The following is a 17,786-nucleotide window of genomic DNA, read 5'->3' on the forward strand; positions in this document are numbered from 1 at the left end:
CATGTCCACCTCTTGGCAGCTCCAAACTCCACTAGTTATATAGCACAAAGTTAAAGAATGGCTACGTGGGGGAATGGGTTTTGGGTTGGGAACAGCAAGGAAGGAGACCTGTGGAAGCAAGAGTTAGACAACACAATTGCAAGATCCATCACAAAGACTTTCAATAAGTTTTGTTTCAAATAAATATTTATGCTGAAAACATGAATGGCCTAAGGCTTTACTATAACTAGGCCTCAAGAATCTAGGTACCTGGAAATCAAGAAAGGCTATGCAAGATTTTCTTATGAACATTCCAGAATTAACATATTATATTTTGAACAATAAACTCTCTCCAAATACTTCTTAGAATAATCTCTGTATTGTAGCAAGAATCAAAGAGAACATGTTTTTTTTCTCCGCATGAATGAACTATACTAGAACCATGAATAACACTGCTAAGTCACTCTCTGATTAAGAGTTTCAAGACTCAAATGCTCAGGGAATATTATGCACCTTAATCAAACTGCACAACTAGATTTCAATGTCTAGAAATGATCGCGCACTCTGCCGATCTGTATTTCAAAAGCTAAACACCAGGAATGAATCGCGCACATTATTGCTGATTTGATCATCGGGATTCACTTGCAATGAAACGATCGCGCACACTGCCGATCTGTGATTCAAGAGTTTAATGCCGGGAAAGAATTGCTTATACTGTTGCCGATTCTATTATCAAGAACCAAATGCCATGAAAGGATAGCGAGCACTGCAGATCTGAATGCTAAGAAGTAAATGCCTGGAATGAATTGGGCACACTGTTGACATTTCGGAATTCACGATACAAATGGCATGAAATAATCGCGCGCACTGCCGATCTGAATGCCAAGAAGTAAATGCCAGGAATGAATCACGCACACTGTTGCCGATTTGGAATTCACGATACAAATGCCATGAAATGATCGCGCGCACTACCGATCTGAATGCCAAGAAGGAAATGTCTGTAATGAATCGCGTACACTGTTGGCGATTTGGAATTCACAATACAAATGCCATGAAATTATCGCGTGCACTGTGGATCTGAATGCCAAGAAGGAAGTCCCTGGAATGAATCGCGCACACTGTTGCCGATTCCGAATTCCCAATACAAATGCCATGGAATGATCGCGCGCAGTGCCGATCTGAATGCCAAGAAGTAAATGCCTGGAATGAGTCGCGCACACAGTAAAAGATTCGGAAGTCACAATACAAATGCCATGAAATCATCACGCTCACTGCCGATCTGAATGCCAAGAAGTAAATGCCTGGAATGAATTGCACACACTGTTGCCGATTCGGAATTCACAATACAAATGCCATGAAATGATTGCGCGCACTGCCGATCTGAATGCCTAGAAGTAAATGCCTGGAATGAATCGCGCACACTGTTGCCGATTCGGAATTCACGATACAAATGCCATGAAATGATCACGTGCACTGCCGATCTGAATGCCAAGAAGTAAATGTCTGGAATGAATCGCGCACACTGTTGCCGATTCGGAATTCACAATACAAATGCAATGAAATGATCACACGCTTATCAAGAACCAAATACCATGAAAACAATTGCACACGTGATTTTTAAGTTTAGGCCCAAAACTCGAGTGTCACTGGAAAACGGAGTCGGGGGCCTAACCCGACCTCCACCTTGCCGCCCTGCTTGAAGATCACCAAATAAACGATGGCAGGCCTGGAAATGACTGGATAGGCCTCCGGGACATGAGCTCTGGAAAATGCTGCTGCTCTGCACCGGGACCTCTGAATAGTAAGCGCGTGGAGCTGGGCTGGCTCCCTTATATAGAGCCAAGCCCCGCCCATGAGCCACACCCAACCATGCTGCAAGAAAGGCTTCTAGAAAGTCTTAGAATAAAGGACCACACCATGTAGTCCTGCAAACAAGCCTTGCAAATGAACAATGAATCACAAACAGCATTAATGACTTTTCAAGGTAAAAGCTCTGCAATGCAAAAGATTAACATACTGCATAGAAACACAATGCATGAAATATGACTTTGCATAAGGGCTGGGTTTTTGCATTTACGTCGCCTGTAGAGTGCGCACTGTCCTGATGTTCACAGTTCATCCTTTCGGGTGGAGTAAATTTCTTTTAGTATTCCTTCTAGGATTTGCGGCAGTTGAGATATTTTATCTACCACCTCCTTGCAGGAGTGTAGGAAAGTACCATCTTGCCTGGCATGTTACCCCCATATTTCACTGTATATATGTTGTTTTAGTTGTATGTGTCACTGGGACCCTGCCAGCCAGGGCCCCAGTGCTCATAAGTGTGCCCTGTATGTGTTCCCTGTGTGATGACTAACTGTCTCACTGAGGCTCTGCTAATCAGAAGCTCAGTGGTTATGCTCTCTCATTTCTTTCCAAATTGTCAAAAACAGGCTAGTGACCAATTTCACCAATTCACATTGGCATACTGGAACACCCCCCTTATAATTCCCTAGTATATGGTACTGAGGTACCCAGGGTATTGGGGTTCCAGGAGATCCCTATGGGCTGCAGCATTTCTTTTGCCACCCATAGGGAGCTCTGACAATTCTTACACAGGCCTGCCACTGCAGCCTGAGTGAAATAACATCCACGTTATTTCACAGCCATTTACCCCTGCACTTAAGTAACTTATAAGTCACCTATATGTCTAACCTTTACCTGGTAAAGGTTGAGTGCTAAGTTACTCAGTGTGTGGGCACCCTGGCACTAGCCAAGGTGCCCCCACATTGTTCAGGGCAAATTCCCCAGACTTTGTGAGTGCGGGGACACCATTACACGCGTGCACTATACATAGGTCACTACCTATGTATAGCGTCACAATGGTAACTCCGAACATGGCCATGTAACATGTCTAAGATAATGGAATTGTCACCCCAATGCCATTCTGGCATTGGGGAGACAATTCCATGATCCCCCGAGTCTCTAGCACAGACCTGGGTACTGCCAAACTACCTTTCCCGGGGTTTCACTGCAGCTGCTGCTGCTGCCAACCCCTCAGACAGGTTTCTGCCCTCCTGGGGTCCATCCAGGCTTGGCCCAGGAAGGCAGAACAAAGGACTTCCTCAAAGAGAGGGTGTTACACCCTCTCCCTTTGGAAAAAAGTGTCAGGGCTGGGGAGGAGTAGCCCCCCCCAGCCTCTGGAAATGCTTTCATGGGCACAGATGGTGCCCATCTCTGCATAAACCAGTCTGCACCGGTTCAGGGATCCCCCAGCCCTGCTCTGGTGCGAAACTGGACAAAGGAAAGGGGAGTGACCACTCCCCTGACCTGCACCTCCCCTGGGAGGTGCCCAGAGCTCCTCCAGTGTGCTCCAGACCTCTGCCATCTTGGAAACAGAGGTGCTGCTGGCACACTGGACTGCTCTGAGTGGCCAGTGCCAGCAGGTGACATCAGAGACTCCTTCTGATAGGCTCTTACCTGTGTTGCTAGCCTATCCTCCTTCCTAAGTAGCCAAACCTCCTTTTCTGGCTATTTAGGGTCTCTGCTTTGGGGAATTCTTTAGATAACTAATGCAATCTTCCCCCTGCAACCGCAGGCACCAAAAGACTGCATCACCGGTCCTCTGGGTCCCCTCTCAGCACAACGAGCGTGGTCCCTGGAACTCAGCAACTCTGTCCAAGTGACTCCCACAGTCCAGTGACTCTTCAGTCCAAAGTTTGGTGGAGGTAATTCCTTGCCTCCCCACAATGGACTGCATTGCTGGGTACCGCTTGATTTGCAGCTGCTCCGGCTCCTGTGCACTCTTCCAGGATTTCCTTTGTGCGCAGCCAAGCCTGTGTCCCCGACACTCTAACCTGCAGTGCACTACCTCCTGAGTTGTCCTCCTGTGTCGTGGGACCTTCTTTTGTGACTTCGGGTGAGCTCCGGTTCACTTTTCTTCATAGTGCCTGTTCCAGCACTTCTGCGGGTGCTGCTTGCTTCTGAGTGGGCTCCTGGTCTTGCTGGACACCCCCTCTGTCTCCTCACGTAATTGGAGACATCCTGGTCCCTCCTGGGCCACAGCAGCATTCAAAAAACCTAACCACGACCCTTGCAGCTAGCAAGGCTTGTTTGCGGTCTTTCTGGGTGGGAACACCTCTGCAAGCTTCTTCACGACGTGGGACATCCATCCTCCAAAGGGGAAGTTCCTAGACATCTTCGTTCTTGCAGAATCCACAGCTTCTACCATCCGGTGGCAGCTTCTTTGCAACCTCAGCTGGCATTTCCTGGGCATCTGCCCACTCCCGACTTGAGTGTGACTCTTGGACTTGGTCCCCTTGTTCCACAGGTACTCTCGTCTGGAAATCCATCGTTGTTGCATTGCTGGTGTTGGTCTTCCTTGCAGAATTCCCCTATCACGACTTCTGTGCTCTCTGGGGAACTTAGGTGCACTTTACACCTACTTTTCAGGGTCTTGGGGTGGGCTATTTTTCTAACCCTTACTGTTTTCTTACAGTCCCAGCGACCCTCTACAAGCTCACATAGGTTTGGGGTCCATTCGTGGTTCGCATTCCACTTCTAGAGTATATGTGTTGCCCCTATACCTATTTGCTCTCATTGCAATCTATTGTGACTGTACATTGCTTGCATTGCTTTCTATTGCTATTACTGCATAATTTTGGTATTGTGTACATATATATTGTATATATTTGCTATCCTAATACTGAGGGTACTCACTGAGATACTTTTGGCATATTGTCATAAAAATAAAGTACCTTTATTTTTAGTATATCTGTGTATTGTGTTTTCTTATGATATTGTGTATATGACACTAGTGGTATAGTGGGAGCTTTGCATGTCTCCTAGTTCAGCCTAAGCTGCTCTGCTAAGCTACCCTTTTCTATCAGCCAAAGCTGCTAGACACCTCTTCTACACTAATAAGGGATACCTGGACCTGGTGCAGAGTGTAAGTACCCCTTGGTACTCGCTACAAACCAGGCCAGCCTCCTACAAGGAGCAGATACTAAAGTCATTAGAATGTTTAGCTTGTGCCCTTGTTATCAAGGCATTTAGTTTTTCCAGCTTTCTGTCAATTCCGGAAACAAATACTGCCATTGTATTTAACAAGTCTACTTGGATGTCCATTTTGTTTGAGTGGAACTGTAGCGCCATGGCCGTTGCTTGCATTGAGATCAGGATTGCAGCCCAAATTTCGTCTGCCCTGCTTACTGCAGCGGATTGTTTTCTGTGATTTGGACGCTGCTTGAAGCACCTTCAATTGTGTTTGCTTTATAGGGGTAATTCTGTGAGGCTATCACTGTATCTACCTTTGATGTTCTATTTGGAAAAAACGGTTCCAAATCCCAGAGCTCCTGTTCCTCGCTTTCACAGCCGTACATCGGAAAGGAGTGGAGTTTGGGGCTTTGACAAAATGGGCCACCTTGCTGGGAAACTTGTTCTAGGTTTTCCGCGATTGCTACCATCCCTGAGTCCAGAATAGGTAGCTTAGCTGGACTAGATGTCTGGTGGTACGTGATGGGACCTGAGTGGTTGTTACTTAAGATTTTCTCTTGCCTAGGAATATGGGAGGCTCCTGTTGCGGGAGTAGAGGCTACTTCAGCTTCCTGGGTGGGCTTGGTGCGTCTACTTTCGTAGGCTGCTTTCTCATAATCACTACTGTTGGAGATAGGGGAGGGGGGTAGAGTAGATTCACTCTGGTTTTCTTTTCGGCGCTTCCTTGATTTTGCAAATCATGGGTGGGTGATGTGTCCTCCCCTGAGATTGGTTAGATTGGAGCCGGCGATTCAATCCTTCTTCCGGGTTCTTACAGCAGTGAAGTAGACAGTTATCTTACAATGATTGAGTGAGGTAGCAGAGCCTGGTGCCCCCTCTACAGAGGTCCCAGTTTTCCTAAAGTCCAGCTCTCCCCAGTTCAATTCTTCCATGCTGGCATTTTGCTCAGTACCCCTGCCTGTTCCCTTGGTTAGGCTCTGCCCCCTGCATGGGGGGGGGGTGGTCCAGGTCCCTACTCGCTCTCCTTTTTGCTACTGCTTCATCCAGAGCCAGTTCTTTTTTCCTTTTCCTCTTTGTTTGTTTTACGAGTTGGTTGGTGACGTTGCTTTGTGCTTTACCTGACCTCATGCTCCTGTCCTGGTTGGTCAGTCTGTTTACCTTAGAATGGGGTAGTCTACTCGAGGGGGGCTTCAGTTTTGGGCTGGCTGCGGGACGGCAGGTAAGCAGTGGAGGTGCTCACTGAGTCTTTTAGATACTGATAGCTTGCGCCAAGGAGCTCTCCAACTTCTAGCTTTCAGAACCTGCTTCAATTGTAAATGTCGTGGCACTTTATTTCCTTATGGTATTGAGGGACAAGCAGGTATAGAGACCGGTAAGCAGGTGTAGAGACTGGAAAGCAGGCTTGCCAAAGTGCCTGCTATTCTGTGATTTCCACTGGCCTATGGTGGTCTGTGCTAGAATAGTATGGTGGTTCTGGTGCTGATGCTCAAAAGAGTTAGCAGGGCTACCTCTTACCACTTCTGTTCCTCAGTAGCATGGAGTTGTGTCCATGGTTCGTTTGTGCTCCATCCCACAATGTTCCTGCTGCTTGCTGCTGCTGCCGTTCACTGAAAAGGCACTCTGTCACACACTGCACTGGGGCTGTGCCTCCTCAGGCCTCTTGGGGTTCTTAGGGCTCGAGGGGCTTGGAGGGGCTGGGACCAAGGGATAGCATGGCCCCCAGTTGCCGCTCCTGACCAGACCTGCCCAGTCCTGCACAGCCCCCCACGGGCTGCGAGTAACCCTACGAGGGTCGGGACGCGGGCCAAAGCCAAGTCCAATTGGGCAGGGGTTAGGGTCAAGGTCCTCCTGATGGGCAGGTGGGGCAGTGGCAGGGGAGTGGGGGAGCTGGGTGGCAATCAAGACAATGGAGCCCATAACTTGAAATGACTCTTTTCCCCACCTACTGCTCACCTGCCTCTCGCTGATGCCGGGGTCTGCTGGCGGTTGGCGGCTTGTGGTTTATGCCTCTGGGCATGGCCACAGACTGCAGCAGATGGCTTCCCATGCCACGTTGGGTCTGCACCTCCGGCCACTCCCAGGTTGAGGAGGGAAGGGGAGTTCTTGTGCCTCTGCCTGTGGTAGTGCCCCCACTCGAGTTGAGGAGGAAAAGGGGGGTTCTTGTGCCCCCCTCACCCCTTTGCTCCACTTGCAAGCTGCAACCGTGATCGGGCCACTTCTGCAAGGGTCCGCAGAGGGGCCCGCTGCCGCTCCTGCTGCGGGGCGGTACTCTAAGGCTCCAATGGCAGGCAGGCAGAACCAGGCGGAACCACACAACCTGGGAAAGCTGCTACTGCTGCTGGGGCTCCCCTGGCGTAGGTTGGGGCGTGGTTGTGGCCTCCCGGCTTTCAGGCTACTCCCTCTGCCTTGGAAAGAACTCCGAGAGAGGTGCTGCCCGCCACACCCCGATTGCCACATGACTTGCGGCTCCGGTTGATAAGATAGCAGCCGCAACTTTCTCCACAGGTTGCAACCAGCCAAGCACATTACTTCCTTCTGTTGCGCGGGGCCGCAACGCTTCATGTTGGATTCACAACGAAGCCATGTCCCGATATATGCAAATTTGGATCTCCTTTAATTTCTCAAAAACTACTAAACGAATTTACATGAAATAACAAAAACAGCTCTTTATGGACCAAGAGCTACCTTTCTGCTAGATTTGGTGTACTTCTGTCCAGTCGTTCAAACTCGCTATTGAAAAATTAATGGGGAAAACATGTTTTGGGACCCCCTCCTTTTTCCCATACACCCCTGGACGCATCACGTCGAAACTTTCCAGACAGCAGCTGATGTGAGTGTGAAAGTTTTCGGGAAAATTTCGTGAAGATTCGCCAAGCGGTGCCAAAATTATTAGCAACACAAAAAATCCTTTTTCTATAGAAGCCAGGTCCTAACTATAACTACCTAGTGGTGACCACCAATAGGTAACAATCGAGAAGATTTTGACTAACCTTGGACCTAAAAACTGTTTAGGATTCCATGATTTTGTGAACCCTCATTTTCCCACGACGATACATAGCAGATCCCTCTCCTCGATCACTCCCATTCTATGGAAATTTGTCACTGTTCCTGTGTCCTGTTTGTGAATGATTTCGTTTTTAAGAAGAAACTGAAGGAATACACAGTTTCTGATTTCAGAGTCGTTTTAACCCCTTGGGTGCCCAGGACGTAATTGTTATGTCCTCGGCTATAGCTCTGCTGTGCAGAGTACGTAACCGTTAAGTCCTGCACCCGCCCAAAGCGGGGCAGAAAGCACTTAGGCACCAGGGATCATGTGTCTGTGTTTTTTGTTTGGGGGTGCAGCCCCTTGGGCAAGAGTCAATCCCCATGGGGGCACATTACTAATGGCCATTTCTGCCCCCCTTTGGGGGCACATCGCCCTATTTTTGTTAGGCCCATCGGCCCCTCAAAGGGGCAGAAGGCACGAAGACACCAGGAATTTTTTAGTTTTGTTTTTCTTGTATGGGGGCAACTCCTTGGGCAAGGGTTACCTTCCCAAGGGTGGCACACAACTGTTGGCCATTTGTGTCCCCCTTGGGCCTATTTGTTTTTGGCCCATCTGCCCCCAAGGGGAGCAGAAGCCAAGAAGACACCTAGGGTTTGTTGTATGCTTTTTTGGTGTGTGGGGAGGTAGCTCCTTGAGCAAGGGTCACCCCCCCCGGAAGGGGGCACTTGACTGTTGGCCATTTCGGCCCCCCTTGGGGGCATATTGGCCTATTATTTTTTGGCCCATCTGCCCCCAAAGGGGGCAGAAGCCTCTAAGGCACCAGGGATTTTTTTAGTTTAGTTTTTTGTGTCGGGGCGGCCCCTTGGAAAAGGTCACCCCCCAAAGGGGGTACACAACTGTTGGCCATTTCTGGCCCCCTTCGGGAAGATCAGCCTATTTGTTTTAGGTTCATCTTCCCCAAGGGGGTCAGAATCCACTAAGGCACCAGGGATAGTTTTTGTTTCTTTTGTTTGTGTGGGAGGGCAGCCCCTTGGGCAAGGGTTGCCCCTCCAAAGGGGGCACTTGACTCTTGGCCATTTCTGTCCTCCTTGTGGGCATATCGCCCTATTATTGTTAGGCCCATCTGCCTCCTAGGGGGGCAGAAGCCACTAAGGCACCAGGGATTTTTTGAAGTTTTGGTTTTTTGTATGGTGGGGTGGCCCATTGGACATGGGTCACCCCCCTAAGGGGGCACATAACTGTTGGTTATTTCTGCCCCCTCCCCCCTTTGGGCAGATCGGCCTCGTTTTCTTCGGCTCACCTGGTCCTGAGGGGGGCAGAAACCACTAGACACCAGGGAAAATTCCTAACTATTTGGTGGGAGGGTGTATGTCAACTGGCAAAGTTTTTGCATTTATGATTATAACAGTTTATTTCTTTTTTTGTTCTAGTTCAAAGCTTTGCTTCCTTTGCTGTGACACCTTGCCATTTTATCAGTGGTTGACCTGCAGTTTGCCTAGTTGCATGTTTTAGGTAAGAAAAACAATTTACTCCAAATGAGTATTGTTGCCATACATGAATGAAATGTTTGTAAGTGGTGTACTAAATGCTTGATTGTGTGTGAAATTGTCCTTAAATGTGTGCACCATGATATGTGTGTTGTCTTATGTGTAATTTTCTTTTCTTTTTTCCTTGTAGTGGGATATCATTGGTGATTGCTGTGTCTGTGCAGAGTAGTTGCCGGTGAGTCTAGCTTTTTCAGACGAATGGTATGGTTTTTGAGTACATAACTCTTTGTGATAAAGCCACACTTTGTTTATTACTTATTTTACACAGTGCTGGTTGTTGTTGGCACATTTGTCAAGTTACACTTCTTAGAAAGGATCACGGCTAACTGCAGGGGGACTGCTCAGCAGGTTGTTGGTATGCTTTTTGACTATGATTATGAGACTGACTATGCATCTGAGGCAGAGGAGGAAGTGGAAGATTCTGCCAGTGAATTTTCTGTTAGAGAGGAATCACCTGATGAGGAAGCCGCTCAATGCAGATGAAGGGCTGGTTTTAGGGGAGGATACTGATGTGCCAATAGTGCATCAACCTGGGGCTGAAAGGCTTGCCACTGGAAGACCTGAATTCTGGGTTGCCCCAAACATGGTCTCCTGGGGTGTAGAGTCAATATGGAAAACTTTTTGTCTATCAATATCTTTCAGTTGTTTATGGACAGTGTATTTTTGGAAGATATTGTTGAGCAGATTAATTTGTATGCTGAGCAGTATTTGAGGGACAACAGTGCCAGACGTAGGCCACACTCTAGAGCTACCCAGTGTATTCCCACAAGTACATTGCTAGCAAGAGGGCACTGTATGGAATTAGGATGTGTATGCTCTCTGAGAATAGTACAGGATATGTTTATAATTTCCGGGTCTACACTGGTAGGGAGTCCAGTATTGACCCCCCCTGATTGTCAGTCCACTTTTGGAGTTAGTGAGAAAATTGTGTGGGAACTTGGTAGACAACTGTTTGACAAAGGTCACATTGGTACCTAGATAACTTCTACACTGGAGTGCAGTTGTTCAAGGAATTGTTCAGAGTGGACACTGGTGCTTGTGGCACAATCCTCTCTAACCGTAAAAGGTTATCCAAGGGAGCTTGTGTCTAAAAAGCTTGAGAGGGGACAGTGCAGTGCCTTGTGTAATGATGAGCTGCTAGCTGTCAAATTTGCAGACAGGAGGGATGTCTACTTGCTGACTACCATCCATGATGAGCGTACTTCCCCGTGACTGTTTGGGGTCAGGTTATCGAAGTGTGCAAACCTGCGTGCGTTTTGGACTACAATAAGCACATGGGTGGTGTAGATAGAGTAAATCAGAGGTTGGAACCTTACACTGCTGGTAGTAAGTCTTACATTTGGTATAAGAAGTTAGCTATTCATCTTTTCCATTTAGCAACTTTTAATGCTTTTATTGTGTTCAGGGATTGTTCTTCAGAGTCAAGGATGACATTTGTTAAATTTTAGGAGTCTGTATAGAGAGCCTTGTTTTGGTGGAACAGGCAAGAGTTCTTGGAAAAGCAGTGGTGGAGGATGTGGCTGGACTGAAAGATCGCCGCTTGCCTGATCACATTCCTCACACACCCAAAAAATACTTTTCCGCTAAGAAATGTAGAGTCTGTGCCCGAAGAGGGATCTGGAGGGAGACTCGTATGTACTGCCCTGATAATCCTTCTATGCCTGGGCTGCTTCAGACGGTACCATACCCAGAAAAATTATTGGGAACTACCGCCAGCGTAAAATACATGTTCTATATTGTTTTATATTTTTTGTTCAGTTTCACGGTTGGCATTGATGTCATGTATTTAGATAGAGCTTTTGTGTTTGTAGTTTTGTACTTACTTATAATTAGTGATTTCTTTTTTGTTAAAAAAAGTCCTGGCGGTGTGTGTGGAGTGGCACTTGGCTGTCGGTGTGCGTGGAGTGGCACTTGGTTGGCGGTATGCATGGAGTGGCGCTTGGCTGGTGGTGTGTGCGGAGTGGCGCTTGACTGATGGTGTAAATAGTGACACGCTGTTAGCCACTACAACACACTGCTAGCCAAATGCCAGTCCTCAGACTCCATCTGCTGGTGTGATTGCTGTTTCAGGCATGTGGGCGTATGAAAGTGATGGGCCATTGAATGGAGCTGTCTGTTGATGTGAGTATTGTAATGTGCTGGGCCCGCGGCTGGCGGCGTGAATGGTCTTGTGCATTTCACGTATGAAAGGTGTGTGAATGAACTGTAAAGCAGTTGGTGCCTTGATGTGGCTTTACAGCTCACGAGCTATAAGTCATTGGTTCAGTTTTTTGGCCTTTCAGTTATTAACAGTGCATTTCATTTTTGTGAAATCTCTTGTTAATAAGATTTTACCTATTAAACCATCACTCACCCTCGTGCCAAATCCAACCAGTATGTGTGGTAAAATAAAAAATTGAAAAACCCGCTCCGCTGTAATCAGGTGTCAAAGCACACCCGTGACATGCTAGGTGTCTTGGGTGGGACCTCAATGATGAAGCATGCCACCAACTGGGTTGGTGGCTGAGGGGTCTTTTTAGCATAACCTAAGGGTGTTTCTTTTCACAGTTTGAATGTTTGGAGCATCACAGAAGTAAGTCTTGGTAGTGTGCTTGCTTCTTCTCTAGGGAAAAAGTACCAACTCTAGATTAGTTCGAAAACTAGACACCCGGTGGACTACAGGGTGGTCTGCCTCTTGTGGATTCCAAGAAGTTTCTTAGCCACAATGCCCTTTAAACTTTAGAATGTGACTAATATCACACATATTTCCTCACATTTCTGTACAATATTCCTCCAGAAACAAAAATAAACCAGACACTCATTGTTCCCTCGGTCTCCTGATAAAAATGTTACCTCACTTGTGTGGGCGGGCCAAGTGCCCACGACAGGGAAGGGGTCAAAACACAATGTGGACACATCAAAATGATCTATTACAAAACTACCTGTTTTTGCAGGGGCGAGGGCACGGCAGTCATCTAGGGAAACCTACCAAAACAGAGACATTTTGGAAAACTGGATACTCAGTGGAGTCCAGGGAGTTGTGGTTTGCGTGGATTCCCCAACATTTTCCTCTCCAGAATCCCTTGCAAACCTCAAATTTAGCTAAAAAAACAAATTTTCCTCACCTTTCCTTGCAGGATCACTGCGCCGGGCACAAATTTCCTATTGGGAATTCTGGGTAAGACAATTTTGGGGGATCCATGCAAGCCACACCTCCCTGGACTCCACCGGGTGTCTAGTTTACAAAAATGTCTAGGTTTGATAGGTTTCCCTAAAAGGCTACAAAGTCCAGGACCAAAAACGCACGTGCCGCCTTGCAAAAACAGGTTGTTTTGTAATAGATCATTTTGTTGTGTCCATGTTGTATTTTGGACCCTTCCCTTTTGCAGGCATTAGGCCTACCCACACAAGTGAGGTACCGTTTTTATCAGGAGACGTGGGGGAATGCTGGGTAGAAGGAAGTTTGTGGCTCCCCTTCAAAATTAGAACTTTCCATCCCCAAAAATGTGAGGAAAAAGTGTTTTTTTTTTCCGCATTTTGAGGTTTGCAGAGGATTCTGGGTAACAGAAGCTGGTGAGAGCCCCACAAGTCACCCCATCCTGGATTCCCCTAGGTATCTTGTTTCCAAAAATACCCAGGTTTGCTAGGTTTCAGTAGGTGCCGGCTGAGCTAGAGGCCAAAATCCAGAGCTAGGCACTTTCCAAAAAATACATCAGACTTCAATGTAAAAATGTGAGGTGTCCATGTTGCGTTTTGGGACATTTCCTGTCATGGACACTAGGCATACCCACACAACTGAGGTACAATTTTTATCGGGAGACTTGGGGGAACACAGAATAGAAGAACAAGTGTTTTTGCCCCTTGTCTTTCTCTACATTTTTCCTTCCAAATGTAATACTGTGTGTAAGAAAGAAGTCTATTTGAGAAATGCCCTGTAATTCTCATTCTGTTAGGGGGACCCCTGAATTCAGAGATGTGCAAATAACTACTGCTTTTCAACACCTTATCTTGTGCCCATTTTGGAAATACATAGGCTTCCTTGATACCTATTTTTCACTCTTTATATTTTACCAAATGAATTGCTGTATACCCAGTATACAATGAAAACCCATTGCACGGTGCAGCTCATTTATTGGCTCTGGGTACCTAGGCTCTTGATGAGCCTACAAGCCCAATATATATCCCTGCAACCAAAAGTGTCCAGCAGACGTAACATTATATTGCTTTTAGAAATCTGCTATAGTTGGAAAAAGTTGCAGAAGAAAATGTGGGCAGAAATTGCTGTTTATTTCAACATTTGTTTATTTTAGCTGTTACTTTTTGTAGAAAAACCTTGATGGATCTACACCAATGACCTCTTGCCAAATTCAGAATTGTGTCTACTTTTCAGAAATGTTTTAGCTTTCCAGGATCTACCACTGGTTTCACACCCATTTCTATCACTAACTGAAAGGAGGCTGAAAGCACACAAAATAGTAAAAATGGGGTATGTCCCAGTAAAATGCCAAAATTGTGTTGAAAAATGTGATTTTCTGATTCAAGTCTGCCTGTTCCTCAAAGCTGGGAAGATGGTGATTTTAGCATTGCAAACCCTTTGTTGATGCCATTTGCATGGAAAAAACACATGCTTTCTTCTGCAGCACTTTTTTCATTTTTCCCCCCAAAAACTAACTGTAGCTGTATTTTGTCTAATTTCTGGTCGCCTCCAGGGGAACCCACAAACTCTGGGTACCTTTAGAATCCCTAGGATGTCGGAAAAAAAGATCCAAATTTGGAGTGGATAGCTTATCTGGACAAAAAGTTATGAGGGCCCAAGCGCAAACTACCCAAAATATCCAACAAAAGGCTTGCCACAGGAGGGTGAAAAGGCCTGGCAGCGAAGGGGTTAAAGGCATGGGCAAAGTTGGCCATGACCCAGGGACCCAGCCTTTAAGGGCCCCCCTTATAGAGCCAGCACTGTTTTGCAGAGTCTTGCCCTGATGTCCTTGGATAATTCTTAACCAGATTGTTTGAAATATCATTTTACAATTGTTTTAAATACCGTTTTCATTTATTTTATGTTTCATGTAGGTGATGTGTGAGAGTCTTTTACAGACATTTTGCAGAGAAATGTGTTTATGCTGCATGCATCATCTATTTAAAAAGCTTCTTTTAGATCACAGCATGACCTCACATATGAGAAACGGGAGGGTGTCATGGAGATTATTTGCAGGAATATTAGTGACCTGCTGTTGTGCTACAATATTGAAATATTACATGTAAACACAATTTAGAACTTAGAAGAGTGTACCAGTGATCTGGGCAAAGAGGGCATGAAAGAGCTGAACATGGATCCTAAATTCAAAGCTGTTCTGAACAGGGGCCCCAAAATACATTTGTCCCAGGGACCCCACAATCCTTAAGATGTCCCTAAGTGATCTGAACAGAGCCTTAATGATTGAGTGGTGCTGCCAACTTTTTATTTCATATTCAGTTAAATAGACCACAACAGAAAAGCTCTGATATCTTGAAAATAAACATGCATACTAAAATGATGATGCCAGTACCATGTGTTAAACCATTTCCTGTTTTCAAAAAAGTAAAAATGTTCACTCATAAAATTTTGCATTTTATGTTTACGACATTTTTCAATGGGTTTCTTACCTGCTGGGTTGACAATGACACTGTTTGTTGCTAACTGGACAAAGGCAGGAGCTATACGAGTTGCACCTAAATAAAGTATGAGAAGTAAATATTTGATTATCACAGCTCATAAGGGGAAGGAACAACTTTTTATTTTCATAGCAAACGTGAACTGTTTCATTGTTCATTATGTCTGAAAAAACTAGTTATTTTGGTGTAATTTGTAACGTGCACCTTTGTGTAGTGTCCTTCAAGTGAGCTGTGCAAAGAGTTACACTCTGTGGCAAGAAAAGTAATTAGAATCTAAAATCATCTTAGAAACAAATCCATTTATGTTGTATTCGAAAGACTGGGCTAGGCTGTTAGCCTGGGGCGTGAGAGGCAGAGGAATTCTAAGTCCTTTCTGCTCTTTTTTTATTTAGTCACACAGTAGGTGCTGTTAGGCCCTAATGTATTAGAATATTTCTCGGATGTTTCGTCTGTGACTTTTTAACCAGTGAATTTGAAAACCATACCGCAAACTGATTTTTTGGCCTAATTATTAAAAAACCTTCATTGGGGTAGGGCCCTAAGCTTTCCTGTTGAGGGTTGGAGTCACCTTCCACACTTATCATCTTCCACACTTACCGGGGGCAAAATAAGTCTGGTTGCATTTCCAAGGACTACCTTTAGATCCCTGCCCAACCAAGGGGGTTTCAGATTGATGGCTAAAGGATTATTGGACCCAAAAAGTTATTAGGCCAATTAATCGTGGACTGACTTTCTTAGTCGTAGGAGCCAGACTGGGCAATGAACTGCACATAAGCCTGTGAAAATGAGTAAATATGTTGAGCTTCAGGATTACGCAGAGTGATCTGATGCCCTTACAACCTTGCAACTCCAAGCCCTTATGAGATTTGTGCCCTTATATTTGCAGGAACTATTGTACATGTCCGACACCAACAGAAGTTATGACTATCCGCTATGCTTCCCCCAGTCCCTGTAGTCATTCCTGTTCTTGCCTTTCTGCTGCCCATGATAACCTGCCTATGAAGCCACTCACAAACCCCTAACCTCCCTGCACCAGATATACACTTATCAGATTGTGCCTCCACAACACTTATTCATCCTTCCACACACACAAAATATCCCCCAACATCATCGGCACTACCACGTATATCCCAAAAATTCTAAACTTTAAAAAACACCAAGGGCCTCACTTTCGAGGCCCAAGCAAAACACCAGAGCATACTTATTTTTTTACGCTCCTCTGGTGCAGAGTGTCAGCCCATATTCACAAGGCCATGCAAAGCCATCTTATGTGGCTTTTCATGGCCTTGTAAACATGAACACCTTTTTATGCATAACACTGCATGAAAGGGGCACTCCAGGGGTACTGCTTGGGGTGTTCCCACACAACACTCATGGAACTCAAAGAAATGTGATGCATTCCCAGATTTAGAAGTGTAGGAATGCGTCAGATTCCTATGCCACCTTAGAGGTGGTGTACGAGTGATGCAACGGGGATAAATATCTTTATTTCTCCCCATTTTTTCTCTTTCTATGTGTCTTGCATTCTGCAGCACACATAAAAAGAGGAAAACACCTCTTGTGATTGTTTCTGTGCAGGAAGGTGCCCCTTTCTGCACAAAAACAATCATCCTTACAATACAAGCACCCTTGCACCATCTTAATCTCAGTCTCATAACTTCGGGATCATTTTCATCCTTCACAGGAATCAATGCTCATTGAGGCTGACGGACCATTGGACCCTGTGACAGGGTGTGGTAAAACAATGCAATTCAATTTAAATACAAACCAAGTTAATTAAACAGTATGACCCGATTGGCAATACACGGAAAACTCTCAAGGCAAAATAATAAAGATACAGAATCACCAAGGTATGCCCAAGGTGACAAAAAAAATCAGGTGAACTAACATTAATAAAACTAAGCATTCAATAAGAAAAGTAGAAAACATCAACACAATTAGTTGTGATATAGAATTCACATGTTGCTCAGGCTTAGCAGGTATCAGTCAATTTCAAATCATGAAAGTTACAATTTACAACTGGGCAAAGAGAAACCCCTACACAGCCAAATGAAGGATTAATATGTGAGGGGGCGGGACACTTGTGGGCAAAAGACAAAAAGTACAAAAAGGGCAAAAATATTTTGGAAATAGGAAATCTTGGGCAACAAGGTACTAACTAAGGTGAACAAAAGATAAGTACAAAAAGAAAGAGTCGGCATGTCAGAAGCTTCATCAAGAGTCTTCTGCAGGGGTCAGGAAGAAAATCATTAAGTCTCAAGGGGGCATCTCTAAGGGACAAAGCGGGGAGGAAGATAATCTATTACACAACTCCAGGTTTCAAAATCAACATCTTCCCGGGTCTGTCATGGGAACCTCATCCATCCATGTAGCTCCACACAGAATTGAAACATTTATATAATTCAAGGACCCTGTTACACTTTCTGTGTCTAAATAATAGTACTTATTGCAAAGCTAGTCTTCTCCTGGGAACAAAGTTTGAAAGCATGCTCATGTTATGAAAAGGAATCAAAATTTCCTGAACAGTCATGAAATACAAAATTAACAGGCCTCACTTAGGCTAATGCAAGTGAATTATAGCAATACATGTAATTAATATGTTTGAATAAACACATTTTAATATGCAAACTTATACATTCAACATTAGTAATGCTTCATTAATATTCATGTTA

The 17,786-nt window shown here is 45.4% G+C and overlaps 1 protein-coding gene across 2 annotated transcripts in view; it reads right to left on the minus strand.

Moving 5' to 3' along the window:
- Positions 1 to 17,786, minus strand: part of LOC138259801 (mucin-3A-like) — a 397,229-nt gene that overhangs the window by 181,367 nt on the left and 198,076 nt on the right. For both annotated transcript variants that reach the window (XM_069207692.1, XM_069207693.1), the window contains one exon: positions 15,106 to 15,171. In XM_069207692.1, the coding sequence (XP_069063793.1) occupies positions 15,106 to 15,171 (66 nt within the window). The remainder of the gene's footprint in view (positions 1 to 15,105; positions 15,172 to 17,786) is intronic.

The sequence above is a fragment of the Pleurodeles waltl genome, chromosome 9 (genome assembly GCF_031143425.1).
Source record: "Pleurodeles waltl isolate 20211129_DDA chromosome 9, aPleWal1.hap1.20221129, whole genome shotgun sequence".
NCBI lineage: Eukaryota > Metazoa > Chordata > Amphibia > Caudata > Salamandridae > Pleurodeles > Pleurodeles waltl.